This window comes from Neolamprologus multifasciatus, chromosome 9, assembly GCF_963576455.1.
Source record: "Neolamprologus multifasciatus chromosome 9, fNeoMul1.2, whole genome shotgun sequence".
NCBI lineage: Eukaryota > Metazoa > Chordata > Actinopteri > Cichliformes > Cichlidae > Neolamprologus > Neolamprologus multifasciatus.
In genome coordinates, this window is record NC_140447.1 from 10,806,020 (window position 1) to 10,824,910 (window position 18,891).

General features: G+C 42.4%; 1 protein-coding gene across 6 annotated transcripts in view; it reads right to left on the bottom strand.

The window, feature by feature from the left end:
- ntng1a (netrin g1a) overlaps positions 1-18,891 on the bottom strand; it is a 118,608-nt gene that overhangs the window by 20,639 nt on the left and 79,078 nt on the right. For all 6 annotated transcript variants that reach the window (XM_085172240.1, XM_085172239.1, XM_085172242.1 and 3 more), the window contains exon 4: positions 14,159-14,331. In XM_085172240.1, the coding sequence (XP_085028366.1) occupies positions 14,159-14,331 (173 nt within the window). The remainder of the gene's footprint in view (positions 1-14,158; positions 14,332-18,891) is intronic.

Below are 18,891 nucleotides of genomic sequence, written 5' to 3' on the forward strand. Positions count from 1 at the left end.
ACGAAGCAAAGATGATGTCAGACAAAGTGGCGAGGACTTTGCCACGTTTCTCAGTTTGAATCGGTATTCCTCAAAGACACGTGTGTATTTTTGGTCAGCGTTTGTCTTCAGAGGAATTTGCTCTCAACTCTACTTTTTCTAATCATCCCTTTAAAGCAAGGCCCTCCCTCCCATTCGCTCTACCCCCTGCCCTTATTAAGGCAGTCTGCCCACCAAAACAAACAACCGGCTCGCCATGAAAAGAGAAGCATGCTGTGCAAGAGTACCCATACTTCTTCTAAACAGTAGAAACCGAAATGAAATAAGAAGAGATCTCACTCTCCCTCCAGCTCACATCTCTCCTATCATTCGCTCGCTATCACACCTGCTGCTGAAGAAGCTGAGAAGGCACATGTGCAGGATCTTTGGTGGGGTCTTTCATCTAATGGGGCCGTCACGAAATATCTCCAAGTACTCAGGGGAAACGAGGGTTTCCCGAGTGTGTGTGTTTGTGTTCGTGCGTGTTTGTGTTCGTGCACTTTGATCAAACTGCTGTCATTCAATCACTCTTCCTCTGATCTCTGCCTGCCGGTTGTATTTAGGAGCAAAAGCTATGACCTGCTTGATAACCGTGAAGTACAAAAGTCTATGCTGACACATGGAGACAGAGTGTAATGGGTGTCAGACCTCAAGGGGGTGGACAGATGCTAACCACGAGACAGGAAGGATGAGGCAGAAACCATCAGGATCCCAGTCATTTTCATTGTCACACTCGGATTTGGGAAGTTGGGCTGGATACAATCATTTGCAAATGAAAGCTGCCACCTCACAAAACACAGTGCAACAAAAAATAATAGGGTTTTTTTTGTTTTTCCTAAATAGAGGCCAACAAGTATGAAAAAATTGTTGGGAGACGGGCATGCCAGAGGCAGTGTTTCATTAGTCTTCTTTTCACACAGGTCCTGGTTGATCGCCAATCAAAGCCACAGAGAGCAACAGATATGCTGCAAATATGTTCACGTTGAATACCTAATGTGCAGTGCATGAACAGAGAGCATCACAATGAAGTTGTCTCATATTTTTTTGTACGTAGAGATATCCATTAAAATCCACTGCCCCTGTGAAATAAATGTGCATGTAATGAAACCAGATATTCACGAAGAATTTTAGGTCCTTAACTGAACTGTAAAAAGAAAAAGAAGGGGGTGGGGGGGTGGGGTGAGGGGCTTGCAGTGCTACAGAGGGGCTGGTTAAGTAGCTGACAGAGCAATAATACACAAACGTTATCTGCATCTAGTGTGAAAGATTAGCAGGGGGACCCACTATGTTTAATGGAAAAGGATATAAATAAAGAAGCAGAGCTGGTGTGTCTGTGTGTGTTTGTGTGTGTGTGTGTGTGTGTGCGAGAGAGAGAGATCACTAGGTCTTGTTATTACTGTACAGACTTTCATTAGTGTGCACCACAGAAAGTTTACAATTTAAGTAGAGATATTCTTCATAACAGAGAAAACATTCACTATGGGCTCCACTGTACCAGCTACACAAATGCCAAACAGATCACAGCGGTCTAAAAGCCATGTGTTCATTATGCAGCACGGTCTGTCCTCCACCCATCCTCAGGTTAAATGTATCTATAAAAACTGTATAAATCATGTTTCGTACAAAGACGTGGTTCACAGTGATCACTCATTTGACAAATTACACTTTGCCACTTCACTGGGCTCAAGGCCATAGAACGTTTCCTCTCAGGTCATAATCTCAGACACCAGTGGCCTGTCATTACAATTATTCAGTGCTTTAGGCACAGCCTGTGGGGTCCTAGTAGATCCATGGATCTCATGTCAGGTCACTGAAATGATTTTTAACCGCCATCGTTTCCAATTCACCTTCACCCATAATGGTGAGGCCAGTGGCCTCACCATTATGGGCCACTGGCTCCAATCTAATCTAATTTTGTCTTATCGCACAGGAAGAGCATTAGGAGCCGCATTTGTTGACTCTGTGATCCATTGATTTGTGTTGCGCAGAGATCGCAGTTCTGAGCTGCTAGGCTGGTGAACATGATCTCCTCGGGCCGTGTGATTCACCGCACATTTGGGGTCAGCACATATGACACATGTGCAGATCGGTGCATTACAATACAGTGCAGACTGACTCATGTGGGGCATCAACCGATTTGCAACAAATCTCACTTCACAGTGTGGTTAGAAGTCTCATTGCTTGATGTTTACTCTATATCGGATGGCTTCCAGCTATGCTGTCAAGCATCCAAGATCTCACTAATGGATTATCAGAAACCCATAATAAAATGTTCTCCCATGGATATTCAGCCTTCAAATCTTTGGCATGCATTCTGTTGCATCACTGAACTGGCTCGTCTGTCATTTATTCAGTGTGTCTGCACATGTGCAGAAAAGGCACTCATCTTAGCAACATTTCTGCATGCTTTCTAGATTTTACTGTCAAGAGCGTTGTTAGCATGGGGCTCAGCTGGTGTGTGCTTGTGCGTGTATGACCGTGCGTGTCGCTGTGTTGTTTCTGTCTGTATCACTTCTGTTCTGACCTTCAATGTGTCTCACCTGTTTGCTTTGGCAATACCTGGACTTCCCTGGAAAGGCGCTTATCAGCTGAATTTCCACCGCAGGCAAAGTTGGTAATTACTTTCCGAGGCTGCCATCGTTTTATAGCAATCCATCATCATCTAGAGCTCTTTGGCTATATAGAGCTCAGTGGTGGTGACAGGCATTGCTAACTGGTTAGCAGCGGAAAGACTGCCAAAACACAAGCATACAGCATGCAAGCTGATTGAATTCCTCAGGAGCAAAATTACGTCTTGCCCGGCTTCCCTGCTACGTCTCAATGTGTAGATGTGAATTGAAGGTGGCAAGCCTTAAAGTCCCCAAGAGCCAAGATGGACAAAGCGCAGTTAAGATTTCGGGGATGGAACGAGGTGTGCATCAGTGGCGGCACGAAAAGTGAGAAGGAGGGGGGGAAAAAAATCTGGAGATGGAAGAAACAAATATTTGAAAGAAAGATTACCGTCACAGCTGCAGAGAGCCGAGATGTGGAAAAGACAGAGTAAACAAGCTTGGTCTCTGGGGTGGTTGGGGGTGTTGTGGGGGAGAAAAAGAAAGAGAGGGAGAAAGACAGAGTGAGCATGAAACAAAAGAAAGAGATGGAGCGAGCACAGGCAGAGGCAAGAAGAAGAAGGAGGAGAGAAAAAGGTAGCGGGGAAGATGGGCAGCAGGAGAAGCAGAATGACAGGATGCAAAATAACAGCCAATAAGTTTTATAGAGAACAAAGAAGGAGAATGGGGCTAAAATGAAAATTCAAATGAGTGGGTGTTATACATGAGAGCAAAGCTCCTGAATGAATGTGTGTAGATGCATAAACATATGGCACTAATTGAAATCACAGTAGAGCTCAGAGATGATGAAAAACCCACATTTAAAACATGGTTTATTGGACCTCACTTAAATTCAAAAGGAAATGACAGACCTTCCTTTTTATCGAGCCACGAAGCTAAATAAAAGAAGAAAACACTAAGCGCTAATTTTCTTTAAATGATATCTTTAACAAATGTACTGTGTGGATTGGTTAGTAAAGCAAAGTCTTACTACTGCAGTTGTTAAACACCACACAGGATTCATTTTAATGCTTTTGGCAAAAGAACCATTTTTTAAGACGGGTGTGTTATGTGTTCATATCTGCCCAAATCTGCCCAAGTGCAGTAATTGTGAGAAAGAGTGAGCTTTATTCCACGGTGGCACCATCAGTTCCTGAGGGATTTGGTCTTGCCGCTGAAACGCATAAATCTCACAAAAGGAGGAAGATCGATCAGGCAACCTAAATATGTGTGTGCGCGCGTGTGTTTTTGTTCACATTCCTATGATCAGCTCCCTCAAGTTGGCACTCATTATAGAAAAACCACACAAGGAAAAAAATAACATGCTATGTGTAAGTCAAATGAAATAATACTTGATATCACAGCGCTTCTCATCATGCTAATGTGGAACGTGGGAGAGGCGAGGTGTTCTGCGTGAGTGGGATACTGAGGGTTGGGGGTGGATCTTCTCTTCCAGCTTGGGGGGTGGGGAATGAATCCTGCTGGAGAAATCCACTGCATGTTCGAGCCTTTCACTGCTTTGATCAAAGGGGATCCATAAACTCCGAGGCTGGCTTTAGCTAAATCTGAACAAGTGCCTGTTAATCCTTCTCTGATAAGCCATTCTATTCATTTTATCCAGATGCAGATGTAACAAATCAGGACTTAATTAATCTGAACGTTAGGCGTCGTTGGATGAAAATGACACTCTCTGAGTGCAAGGAAGTTGCAAAAGTTTAAAAGAAAATAAGAAAAACTATCTATCATTTCCTCCTTACTACGGCCATTAAAATGTCTAGACACTAGCACCAAAGACTTTCAATTAGCAGTGTCAGTCAAACACATCACACGATGAAAAACCTGCACGCCGGCCCCTCGATAAACCAAAGCATACATGTGTGCCGTGCAACAGTGTGATCGTCATAAAAAGGTAATGGCTACAGGTGACTGGTAGGATATGTTATTATGGCTGCCATAACAGCTATCATCAAACTCAATGACTGAACTTTTACAAGGCTGTGACAGTGCAGCAGAGCCATGCTCCCCTCATAACTTCACTGCTTACATCCCCGTGCTGACACTGGTCACAACCTTCAAAAGCCTTTCTCTTTCCTGTCCCACCAGCTTGTCTTTCACTGGTGATGTCCATCGTTTCTTCCATCTGCATTCGATGAAGACAGAATACACCTATACATGCATGAGTGCTTATACTGTAAGGAGACGTGAAAGCAATTTGAAATGGATTTGAAGGCAGTGTGAGTAGTGACGCACAAGTACAAAGCTGGTCTTATTTTAAATCTTAAGGAAATTCATATGTGTTTGTGTGACTTCACAGACTACCCGCTTCCTATTGTTCTACTTCCCCATGCTGTCTGCAACAGCTCATTCACTGCTGAACATGTAGCAGCTAAGGATGTATGCTTTTATTTTTAAAAGTGGTTTAGTAATATCCTAAAACAGGTCAGCACTGCAGCCTATCCCAGCTCGTATGTTGTTTCTCTTCAAGTTAAAACTGAGATTAAAACATCTCTTTTTCCAAGCGTGACCTGACCAAGAGAGCAGAAAATATTTTTTACAGATACAGACGCAAACAACATAAGGAGACAAATACAAAACTCACAGCTGCCAGAGCTTCCTTCCTGTTAAAAGGGAGTTTTTCCTTCCCACATTCACCATGTGCTTGCTCATAGAGGGTTGTCTTACTGTTGGGGCTTTAACTTAGAATAGAAAATTTGGCGCTATATAAATAGAAATGAATTGAACTGATTTGGAGTATAAATGAGTGTTTAGGTGTTAGTTTAGCTACTGAGAAGAAAATATTGATCACTAAACATATTAACTCAGTTTCTCTTAACCTTCTTTTCACACATGCACAGCTTTGTTTTAATCTAACTACATATATTGATATGTGAGCTTCATTTTGGTTACTTTTAAAAAGTCAGGTCAGCAGGCAGTCTTACTAGGTTGGACCTACAGCATGCAGAGTGCACCCAGTCCCATTATGGTAGACAGAAGGTGACTACTGCACATTTCTCTCATGTGTCTTTGTGAGTTGCTTAGCTCACCGAAAGGGACGGATGTACTGAAGAAATTGCTCAATTATGCATTTTTGCAAATGAGATCACTCCTTCTCTCCCACTTTGTGCCTATGTGTGATGGGTGGGGGCAGCTGTCGTTCTCACCGTGCAGCACACTTGCACACAGAGAAGCCGTGCTCTTAGCGACATCGGTAGAGTGAACTAAATGTTCAAAAGTGCGATTACACTTCGCTAAAGCTGACGTGCAAGAAGTGCTTTACACATATGGTAAGAGTCACATGTGCACCGTTGATCTCTCCATCACTGCTGTGGGTGCGTCTGAATGAAGTGCTGAGGAACATTAACTGAAAAGTGAGTTAAATCATTATAACAGAATGCTGCCACTTTAACAGACTGATGAAGTCAGGAATGTTACCTACAGATGACCCTGAAACCCTGAAAGCTGAAAGTGTTTTTGAAACAGAGCAAGGTATTTTCAACATAGAAGTTCTAAACCTGCAAATTTTCTTTAGAGATCATAAATATCATAAAATTCGCACACAATAACAGAATAATAATAAAAATTGACCAGGGTCGATGTTATTAGCCTACTGAAAACAGATCTTTTTGTAGACCAATAACACAAACCAGTGCTGTGAAAACATGTCTGTTAACTTTGTAATGCTTGAAGCTGGTAAAACTGAGGGTTATCTTCCCATTTACATACAGTACAAAAACCTACGCAGGGGTTTGAGCTGACACTGTCACTGAGGAAGCATTATGTCAATAACTAAAGTTGGGAATTGTAGTCTCAAAGAAGACAGTCACTGGAACCCTGCACGGGAATGAACTGCAAGGTTGCAGACCAAGAAAAACTTCACCTCTGCAGAAAAGTTGCCTTCAAGCCAGACTCAAGCAAGCTAATGACAACCTGCAGACAGATTATGCATGCTGAGATGAAACCGTTTGGAGAAAGAAGGGAGCGGCATACAACCCAAAGAACAAGATACCCACAGTGAAGCATGGTGGTGGGAGTATTATGCTGTGGGGATGCTTCAGTATATCTGGAACTGGGAATCATCAAGGCCGAAGAAATTACAAAGAAGAATATGTGAAGATTTTGAAATGAAACCTCAAGTACTCAACAGCAAAATGGTTCTGTCTCATCACTTCCAACGCGGCAGCAACCCAAAACATAGATCGGTCGTGGCAAAGTACTACCTTCAGAACACCAAAGCAAACATTATTGACTGGCTCCCCAAAACCCTGACTTGAATCACAATGAAAATCTTTGGGGTGAACTGTAGGCCAAGATCCAAGCCAGAAGACCATCAAATCTGAGGGAGATTAAGAGATTTGCCAGAGAAGAAAGGGCTGAGGTTGCTCAGGAGACGTGTGTGAGACTTACTGAAGTCTGCAACAATGACTGCAGGCTGCTATCCAGCAAACAGGATACACAGTTTACTATTAACATCAGGGAGCCTAATAATTCTATCCATCTGTATTCCATGTGTGAAAAGAAGTTATCAGGTTTATGTGTTTCTTTCAAAAAGAAATTCTAAAAATTAATTATATTTTTGACTTCTCAAGTTTATCTTAGATGCATATACTTTCTCACTGTTTCCCAATATTGTACGTACTCTGTATCAAACGTTCAACAAAATGTGAAGTGTTTTGAAGAAGATGATGCTTCATGAGCATAGTACCATATCACCCCATGAGAGTACTTCGCTCTCACACTGCAGGCTTACTTGTTGTTCCTAGAGTATTTAAAAGTAGAATGGGAGGGAGAGCCTTCAGTTTTCAGGCCCCTCTTCTGTGGAACCAGCTTCCAGTTTGGATTTGGGAGACAGACACTATCTCTACTTTTAAGATTAGGCTTAAAACTTTCCTTTTTGCTAAAGCATATAGTTAGGGCTGGACCAGGTGACGCTGAATCCTCCCTTAGTTATGCTGCAATAGGTGTAGGCTGCTGGGCCATTCCAGGCCGCTCTCACTCCCGAGGCGTAACATGCCGACGTTTTCTCACGTCCCACGGCGTTCCTGAGGAACGCGAAAGGAGACCGTCGGCGTTCTTATGGTACGCGGCGGGTTATGGCTGAAATCCAGTGCAATGACGCTCCCGCGGTAATAGACGTTCCAGCCCTGTATTCCAGCCCTAACCATAACCTTTTTCCTGATGTTAACCAGGACTTTAATGATGTTAAATAGCGTGTTTCTAAGCGATTTGCAGAAAAAGAGCGAACATGTGTAGATTGAGTCCATACGGTTCTCATATTTCCTCATTTTTCCGAGGTCGTCATTTAGGAACGTGGTGGGTAGCCGAAAACGTAATATGTTGACGATTTGTCACCTAGCGTAAAATGTTACGCTTTGGGAGTGAGAACGTGTTGGCCATTCCCATGATGCATTGAGTATTTCCTTTTCAGTCACCTTTCTCACTCACTATGTGTTAATAGACCTCTCTGCACTGAATCACACGCTCTCTTCCACAGCATGTCTTTATCCTGTCTTCCTTCTCAAACCCCAGCCAGTCTTGGCAGATGGCCCCGCCCCTCCCTGGTCCTGGTTCTGCCGGAGGTTTCTTCCTGTTAAAAGGGAGTTTTTCCTTCCCACTGTCACCAAAGTGCTTGCTCATAGGGGGGTTATGTGATTGTTGGGTTTTTCTCTGTATGTATTATTGTAGGGTCTACCTTACAATATAAAGTGCCTTTAAGCAACTGTTGTTGTGATTTGGCACTGTATAAATAAAATTGAATTGAACTGAATTGAAATGGAATGAATGGATCTTTGCATACTGACATCATACACATGCAGTACTTGAACTAACTAAGATCATTTCTTTAGCACACAAACTGCACAGAGAAACATGGGTTCTCTAAATCAAGTCATCCATTTGAAGTGCATACACGGATTCTGGGTTTAATATAACACAGAGAATATATTTTTACAATCTGAATTTAACTTTTCAGAGGCCACCAGTTTTCTGCCCCCTCCACCGCCAGCTTCTATTTCCCTCAGTGTCCTCAGCCCTACAGTGAAATGAACTGCCATGGTTAATTCTCCAACTGATCTCTCTCCTTCTGTCTCCACAGAGGAAGGAAGCAAGAATGAGTGAGGATGAGAGAAGCATGGTTGGGGTGGCTGGCTGGGTGTGTGCGTGTGTGAGGGGCTGAGGGGGTGAGAGACGCAGATGAAAAGAGCGAGAAAGACAGAGCCACCCCAGAAGGCTGAGTTAGCTGTGACAGAGAGCGATGCCCACTTCCCCTCCTTCTATCCTTGCCATTCCTTTTTTCATCACTTTCTAAATCCCGCTCTTCTTCTGCGCTCTCAACACAGAGCCATTGTAAGACGACATATCAACGACCCCCCCAACCCCACCACCCACACACACACTGCACCCCTCCCCACACCCAGACTCCACACCCTCTCTGAATGATGATTCATCGAGCTCCTTATCGCATCAGACTACTTGATGGGCATAGTAAAAAGAAATTAAATCTTAATTAAATTTTCATCTTTGACAAATTTGTCTCTGCAGAGCTGCCATATGCTCGCTGGGTTTGGGGGAAAACATTGAGAGGGAAGGAGACTTTTGGAATTGGTGTTGAATGGGCTTGAAAATTACAAAACAGCACAAGGTGCATTTTTCTGTCAGCCTTGAGCATTTTCTTTTCTATTCAGGAGGGATAACCTTGCATTCCTATAGATTTTTCACAGTGTTATTACATTATGGATTTTTCTTCCTCCAAGACAAAGTATAATAACGCACTTTATACTCGGACTGTTTTTCATCACTTGCAGGGCAAAGGGAGCATGTGTGCGTGAGTGTGTCCTTGTGTAGTTATGAATGTGTGTATGTTTGTGTGCATGCAGGTCTGGATGATCACCTGTGTGTGTGTGTGTGTCACCTTTTTTAATAATGTGCTGTCAATCTGGGCTCTGGGAATGGGCATTTCACTAACCCTCCCTAAGTCTCATAACGTGGATCCTCTGGGAGGTAGAATAAGTCATCAGTGGCCGGCGGCCGGGAGCCCTCGAGCGCCGCAGAGAAAGGCAGAAATCACAGCGGATGCAATAAGGAGACAGGGTGGAATAAAAGTTGGGCTTTCATATTAATGCCACGGCACTCAAAGTTATAGCCCCGCTGCTCATCACTCTTTCTGGAAATGATGTAAGGGCGGAGTAGTGGCTGCTCTGGAGCCTGTGTTTATGTCATTTTGTAAGGGGCAGTTGATACTAGGGCTGCACGATTAATCGTTAGAAAATCGCGATCTCGATTCATACTTATGTGCGATCTCATTTCCAAATGACAACGATTAAAAAAAAAAAAAGACGACGACAACGATTGTACCGCATTTTGATCCGGGACGTAATCTGCATGAAAACAAGCGCTCACTCTTCCTGCTCAACAAATGACAAGGGCGGAGCCTTATACCACGTGATACAGAAGCTATGCCGTGTGATGCTAAAATTAGCAGGGAAAAAACAACGGAGAACACGTCAGGAATGACGAGAAAGTGACAGGAGAAAATCTGTCCCGGTCAACCACCCAAACATCAATAACGGGAACCTTATACAGCGCTTCCCTATACACGTCGAACTTCCGCAAAATCGTGCAGCCCTAGTTGATACTCACTGGTTTTTTTGCTAATTGTTATGTAAAATACACTCGCAGATCCATCGCCTATTTACTCACTCAAGTCTGCTAACAGCAGAAAGTCTAAAGGTGAGACGCAGGACCTGGATCATCTCCCAGCCCCTCATTTCAATGACACTAAACTGCTGTATGAACAGAGTACTTCCCGTATTGTGTGTGTACCCCAGGAAGAACACACATTCCTGCCTTTCAGTTCAGGAACAAAATAAACAGCAAGCAGTAAAAGTCTGGGGGGAAAGAGGCCATGAAATGATAATATATTCCATATTTCTCAAGCTCATAGACTGCTGTATTTCTCCTTCTTGGCAAGGGAAGTTTTACTGTAAATTCCAATATTACAAACATTTGCCTTCATGCAGTTTTATACTTCTTTCCCTGAGGTTTACTCAGGGCTGCAAGTGAGATTCAACAAACTTTCTTAAACTCACATTTTTAAAATCAATTAATTATGATTAATGTGATGAAGGTGATGATGATTATTCGGCTGCTGGGGGGCAGTGGGAGCAAGCTGAGAACAAAGCATTTTCATTTCATCACCTTACACAGCAAGGAGAGCTTTCAAATGAAGTCATGACTCTGGCCACCTGGTGAACCCAGGACTAATTTTCACTCCTCGTTGTTATTTTGTTTCCGTGTCTGCACTGTGGTTTGTTACCAACTGCTGAGGCTTGATGTCAGTTCACTAGTTGAACTCTCTCTGCTTGGCTCATCCACAAAACTGCATTTGAAAAGCAAAACAAAAAGTATTAAAAAGTGTAAAACAAAGAATTCCTTGTTGTCCTTGCATTGAGTCAGATATAAAACATGGGTCCACACCAGCAAATGTTCTTCAGGCTCTGTGAGAAGAAGATGTGATGTGACGTCATGCCAACGCATTAGACAAAAGGAGGTTGGCCCACTTACTTCAGCTCGAGCAGGAGTAATTGCCTCTGTTCTACATTAGCATCGCAGCTGCAGCTTAACAACATTATTTATTAACTGTAATCCGTGTTGTTTATTAGTGGAAAGCTCGAGCCCTCTTCAAAATATAACAATATGAGATTATGCAGTCTGGATGCACAATTTCCCCATTGGCGACATTTGTTAGCATTCTACTTTTTAATTGTGACATTCCTTTGTGTTTCCGAAAACACCTCGGGATCAAAAGTAGAGAAGCCTTCTGCTAAATGCGCATTTCAAAATCGCAGAGAGCCGCCCCAACCTTCGTCCTCCTGACCAACGCCTCCAGCGCTTCCGGTGGATAGCGAGGTTTTCCCAACCCATTCGAGAGTCACAGTCTCTCCAGCGCATCCTCAGTCTGCTCAAAACATCTCACCTTTGAGACGCCCAGGAGGCACCCCTAGCGAGACGCATTAAAAGTAGCCAGTGGCTACCCCATTGGCTACTGTTAATGCAAAGCAGCAGCGGCTTTACTCTGAGCTCCTCATGAATGACTAAGCTCCTCATCCAATCTCCAAAAATTCCTACCTTACAATGGTGAAGAGGTCTGTATGCCTGAGTGATCCCAGGAGCTGTGCTGTCAGGTCCAACTTGGCCCTACAGTCCTGGTTAAAGGGCCAAACTAATGCGGTTCTACTGACCACTATGAACTCCTTGCATCTTTTGAGCAGGACTGAACAACACGATGCAGCCAAGACGTAATTATTCAAAAGCATGAAAAAGTAAAGGAGCACACATGTGTGTTGGTTTGTATTTAGCCTAATGTTACATAACTTTGTAAGCAGTCTGTTGCAACTTCTCAAAATTCCTGTTTTAGTAGAAATAAAAGTCTATAACTAATAAAGTTGTAATGCAGTTTAGAATTTTAAGCAAAATAATGTGGTTGCTGAACCTCCCACAGATTTATATAATCCATAAAAATCTATTTTGCCTGAAGGATGGAAAGAAGTATGAAAAAGGGCACACACTGTTAACGGTAAAACTACAGGCCAGTAAGTCTGACATCTACAGAGGTGATGCAAAACCTCATCAGTACCTTTATTGTTGACAATGCGCCACGTAGAATTTCATCAGCGAGCAGGTGCATTTAGTTTCTTAGGTATACCTGTTTACCTGACAGTAAATCTCTAATTAGCCAATCACATGGTAGCGATTGAGTGCAAGCAGACATGGTCAAATATCAAACTGAGCGTTGGGAATATTGAAGAAAGGTGATTTAAGTGTCTCTGAAAGTGCCCTGGGCTGGTTGCTAGTTTAGTTTCGTTCTTAAATTAAAGCAAAAAAAAGTGATAGAAAACGAGTTTACACAAGAGCTACTAAACTAATCCAAGTCTCAGAGGCCTGTCACCTGTGGACAGGTTAAGAAAGGTTCACAGATACCAGATGATACCACAGTTAAACCTGTGATCCTCTTTTGGAACAACATAGAAGATTTAACATCCTTTAAATAAATTCCACTAACATTGTCCAGTAGTACTTAATAATATGGCCCACGAGTAAGAGTGCTGTAATTACATGAAATTTCAATGTATTTCATTGGAAATTACATAGTAATTAATTTACGCGTGGATAGTTAAAGGTAGGCACACTAGAATGAGGAGATAATAAGAAATAATTGCACTGTTAATATTTTATTAGTAATTTTAGGTAGTGCATGACTAGTTTTAAGTACTGGAACTTCAAGTTTTTTTTGGGGGGGTTGTTTCTTTTTTTTTTGTTTTTTTTTTTAATAATAATAATAGTAATTTTAAGTGCTGCATTATTTGTTTGGAGTGACTTAACTTTGCTTAAACTTCCAGGTATTTTACAGGAAAGCAGACGATACTTTCCTCAACACTGCTTTTCAAAGTTATGCTTGGACAGTGACTGTAAAAGACAACAAAGTTGACTCCATCATTTAAAGATCACACAGTCCTGCAGAGTCTGTTTGTTGTTGCTTTCTTTTTCTTGTAAGTTAGTAAGGGAAAACGGCCCTTATTACATTTATGCGGTAAAATAAAAGTTAAATAATAGAGCATCATCATGCATAATGAATATTATATAAAGATGTATACATATCTAAAAAATGTACTTGTTAAGTGTTGAGTGTGCTTGCAATATAAGCTGGAGAAATACTGTTTGTTTCTCTGCAAAATTACTAAGAAACTACACAGTACTTCAATTTACTTAAGCAATAGTTAAACAGTATTGTTTGTGTCTCCTTTCCTGTAAAATACCTAAAGTTACACACTACTTATATTTACCTACAGTATAATTATTTCTTTGTTTCCTGTAAAAACTTGACTTATTATTCCCTTGTTCAAATGTACCTAGCTTTAAATATCTGTAGGTAACTAAAATTACATTGTAATTTCAAGTGCTAATTACAGGGGACTTACACTAGTCTTCTAAAGTGCTACCCATGTCTCCCCAACTAAAGGGAGAAAAATGATTCATCTTTTGTACAGGCCGCATCAGCGTATAACGAGCTTCCAGAGGAGGTAGTGCAGGTTCTTTCACTTCACTCTAATTAGAGCGGTCAAGAAAAGGACATTTTCTAGAATACAGAGCTGTAGAAGAGAGAACAACATCCTATTTACACTGTGGTCTTTTAACTAGACTGCACTCTGGTCTGGAAACATTTGCTTCAACATAACATCACTAATCATACACACATCTTTTTTGTGTGCTGTTAATTGCTTCACTTTGCTTTGAAACGCCACAGCTCAGCATCTCTGAATGTAATGACCGTCTGAACTCTCTAAAAGGACACACAGGATACTGATAATTAGGACTGGACTTGTATCACTTGTCTCTGTAGATGCATTTTTAAAAAAAAAAAACAAATTCAACAAATTTTCCATTATTTTGTTGAGATCTTTAAGACCTCCTGAAAGTCCTACACTGCCATGTCATCCATCTTTTTAATTAGCCAACACGTCAGAGGTGTGCTTGTGTTCGAGTGTGCGTGTACTCACAGATATTTGCGGTGCCCTTGGGTATGGGCAGGTATGAGCCAGCACTCCACGCTCGCCCCTGGTAGTTCCTCTTACAGCGGCCGCAGTCGGGCCCAGTGGTGTTGTGTTCACACTCACAGCTCAACTTCTCTTTGTCATACACGCAGCTGTTGGCGTGAAGATTGCACTTGCACCTGTCAAAGCAGAGGAGGGGCAGGGTTGAAAGAGGACAGGCACGTCAACATGAGTGAATTTTCCAGTGCTGAATAGAGAACAGACGGCTTTTATTTTGTTGGACAATGCTGCTGAAGGGCAGCATGTCCTTGAATAGCAGTGGCACTGGAACACAGGCAGAGCTGCTAAAACAGTCGCCTTCTCAACTTCAAGAACTGCTAGTTCAAAGAAGGCAGGCGACTGCACGAATGAATCCGGCATCATTATTTCCTCCGCTTTCTTTCTCCCCCTCTCCACTCGGGAAGATAGTTCGGTTTTAATTGTCCCACTGGAGGATGCGTAATTGTTGTAAGGTCACAGCTGATGGACACGAGAAGATCGGGAGGGAGAGGGGGACGAAGAGGTGCAGGGAGGGCCGAGGAAAACAAGCTAAGTTAAATTGCGAAACAAGCACTTGGAGATTGAAGACATCAAAAGGCTCGCAGCTCCGAAAGATGACGAATACCTCGGAGTCAGCCAGAGGGCGGCGTGGAGCAACAGCATGAATACCTTCTCCATGACAAATTAATATGAGATGAGATCTCAGAAGCACATTTTCAGTTTGGAAAGAGGGACTCCCTCAAGGTGCACTAAATCCTCACTCACATCCTGCTCACTAGAACATTCATTTAACAATAAACTCAGCAGATTCATTTTCTGCTGTGGCTAGATGAGTATGGGGGTGGGTGGGGGGGTGGTGGTGGTGGTGGTGGTATCTGTTAATTTAATTTATGAGCTTCAGTCGAGCACTTTGAATTTTTAGACCTTTCCTGCAGACAACAACATGACTGAATGTTTCCACATTTCCCAGAGAAGAGCTGTGAGAATTTGGTGACAACGCTTTCTAACATAGTCTGATTTAAACATGAAGTAGGAGCAGGAGAATATTCCCTGCCCACAAGTGGATTAAAGGATTAAAAAAAATCTTTTATACTCAATGGCTGTCTACATTTCTACTTTCAGGTTCCGCCAGCGTTTTGTTATTTTGTCCATTTTCTTTATACAATCACCACTTTTATTTTGACAGCTAATGCTGAAAAAGGTGGCATGACACACTCCCCAAAATGATCACGTCAAGCATAACTGTGTTGTTTTTAAAGAGTACCTGCCATGAAACAGGCATGACTCACCACAGATTAATGGTGCTGCCTTTGTTTAGTTTGAGAGAGGAGGAAAAATGCTGAGAGTCAGGTAAAATGCCACTGTTCAAGCCTGTCTCAATCATTTTAAAGTGCAGTTTCGTTCAGCATGCTGGGAGTTCGTTACAAATGTCTTTTCTTTCTTCTCAAATCAAAGGAAATGTACACAAAAAGAAAGGAAATTTGTGTTTGGTCGATTATTCCTTTGTTGTAAGAACGCTTCTTGGTAATCAATCTTTTACCGTTGGAAAGCCTATTTATTGCTGTGAATGACCACAGCAGACCCGGTGACATCAACATGCTTTGCAGCATTCTTTATTAGCACACACGGTTGCTGTTCACAATGCACACAGAGCTGCAGCTCTCCCGCTGCTCAACATTACCACAACAACCCCAACCACAGGAGACAGTAGAATATTTAAGTCGGCGGGGCGTGATTGCGGATGCCGTGCAGGTGCGTCCGCCTTCCCCGCACGGTACCGCAGTCCCCGCCCCGCCCGCCACAATTGCCCTTTAAATGTTGTCACATTTGTAAGGAAAATGCATTTGTGGGTTGAGCAACAGAGTTGAGTCGATGAGTTGTACCCATGAAAAACCTGCTAAATCTTCTCTGTCAATGCCAAACAACTTATTCTGATGTAGATGCTATTTTGGTGTCATTTATTGGATGTCTGGATGATGAGCTGATGAGACAGAGTGGCAGTTTAACAGCTTACTCATTTAATAAAGAGGGGCCTCAGTAGCATGTGGAAGAACCACTAAATGCCCACAACAGCCTGGCGCCTCCTCCGCATGCTGGTCACACATTGCTGTGGGGTGGCATTACATTCGTCAACCAGCATTTGTTGCAAGTGATGTGGTTGTGTTGGTCACAGAATAAGCTGTTTGGCATTGGCAGAGAAGATCTAGCATGTTTTTAATGGGTACCACTCATCGACTCTACTCTGCTGCTCAACCTACTAAAACATTTTCCTTACAAATGTGGCAAAATTTAAGGGGAAATAAACTGGCCTTTTATCTGTTAGTGAGAAACTTCAGTACCAGCTGGCCTCTCTCACCCTGCCCATCCTGCTTTGCCACATCATGACTCATAAATAAACACAATAACTCCTAAAAGTTTTAAATCACACACTGTCTCTGACCCTGGAAATACACCAACCTGCTGTTCGCACCCCTAAATGAAATGCTGCAGAGCTAATGAAGGTATTTAAGACAAACTGTCAAGAACCCTGCGTTTCACTTATAAATGTCACCAGCTGCAAATTATATAATTTACAGCTAATTACCATGAAGTCTGTAAATAATAAGCCAGCATTGTTATTTGGCTATTTTGTTTTTTTTGGGGGGGTTTTTGTGGCTAGCTCGCTTCACTTTTTAACACCATCCCAAGAACACAAGGAGCACACTGTGTGCTTTTGTAATTTAGCAACACTAGCGTAGTCACATTCATTTCAAATATTCCATGCATATCGTATCATTTTAAATCACACAAAAGTTCTGATGTGGGACATCTGTTGTTTTGAGCGAGTGGCACAGAAATTGAAAGGTGTGAAAAAGCTTTCTCGGTAAGTAATGCTACAGCTTTTATTTCCCGTGATGGCAGGTATATTTTTAATAAGCCGCTGCTACCTTATGCTGGTTGTCTCATTTTCAGGTTACACTGTAGCAAAAGGCTGTGCATAATAATTAGGCTGACACCTAAAACTTTAGTGTTTCTAAGACAACAAAAGCTTATTTCATGGATCTCCATATGCTTTTTTTTTTAACTACAAATGTGAAAGCTCATCCAAAATGGATATGATTAACTGGAAGCATTCAGATTTGACATGCATTACAACCACGTGAAATGAGTCTATTTATTTCTGCCTGATAAATATGTGCACAATACTATTAATGCTATTAACCCAGGAGTCACCCCTACTGGTGTGGCTAATATAAACCTTCTCGACTTTACTTTCAATCCAGAGGAGTGGTGGCTTCATTCTGACCTTTTCTGGAAAAACTAAGCTCCTCGTCACGTCTCCAAAATCATGACCACACAATGATGGAGGTGAAAGGTCTATCGAGTCAGGAAAAAGTAAATAAGATATCCAGCTAACTCACCACGAGCAGTGATATCAAACTCCTCAATGCATTTAGTCCCCCAGTGGGACATAAGCTGCATGAGCAACAGTGGGGGTCTATTGCTTTGTGGACTGGGAAACAATTGAAAACAATGTGCTTGGTGTTGGCACACTTTTCTTAGTTTTTGTGATAATTTCCTGAATTTTTACTCATGTAATGGCATCTGTCAGAAAGCTTTCTGTTGTCTCGGTTCTGTGTTACAGATTAAAAAAGTGTTAAAAAAGAAATAAGAGCAGAAACTCTGTCATTTCACAGTCACCCATGTGAGGCCCGTCTAAGAGGCCACTTTGAGCTTTGAGCTTGACTGGGAAATTCTTTTGTTACACTGGCTTAAACGTATCACAGCGTTACCCAGTCGACACTGAGACGTAGCAAAATTGATTGAGAAAAAGTGCCTCGAGTTGAGTTGAGGTGCACGCGCAGCTAAAAATCAAGACAAGATCAGAATCGGGTCCCACAGAGTGCCGCTCAGCGCAGCTGCTCCCCACTCTGTTATAAAAATCTGATTTTTACTGTGCGTGTATGTGGAGCGGATAGGCAATGTGGTGTGAAATGACTTCACACGGAGCCCTTTGCGGTTTAACCTTCAGCTTCTTTTAACATCTGCAACATTTTAATCAGCGTCCAGAAGTGATAGTGCCGTCGGCATAATGATGGAGGCCGCCAGTGAGGCCCGCAGGGCCTCATACCCGCCAGTGCTGTTGTGCTTCCAATCAACATCGGCTCCTGAATGCGAACACCAGGGGACCCTCCCTCACTGCTGCACCAGCAACAACATCTTCAGAGAAAGAGCCAAGTAAAATTGTATTTAACAGCAATTTAATAGCAAATCTCCTCCAGGGTTTCGCACGAGTTCGATGTTGTGTCTTCGTTTCCTGTTGGCCGCGCTTTACTTTGAAAGCTCTGTGGCGTGTTTTCTCCTACCTTATCATTCTCCTCATTTCTCTCTCCTCCCTCCACCTATTAGTCTGTCATTTTTTTTTAACTTAGCTCCAGTCTCCCCCATTAATAAATATTCATGGACCTAAGGCATCTTTGTTTTTGTGTGGTGCTCTCAAAGTGATATTGCTCAAGGCATTATTGAGTGTGCCAGCCACCTGTGAGCTAAAGGTCCTGATATGTATTCACGAAATAACCCATGAGGCTGTGAGCTCAAATTGCTAGACTGGCAAAAAAGAAGAAGAAAAAAAAAACAGGATGGAAAAAAACTTTGAAGTTTTGATTCCATTTTGTCCAAGAGAAAGGAGCGAGCATATTCTATCTGAGCAGGGTTTAAAG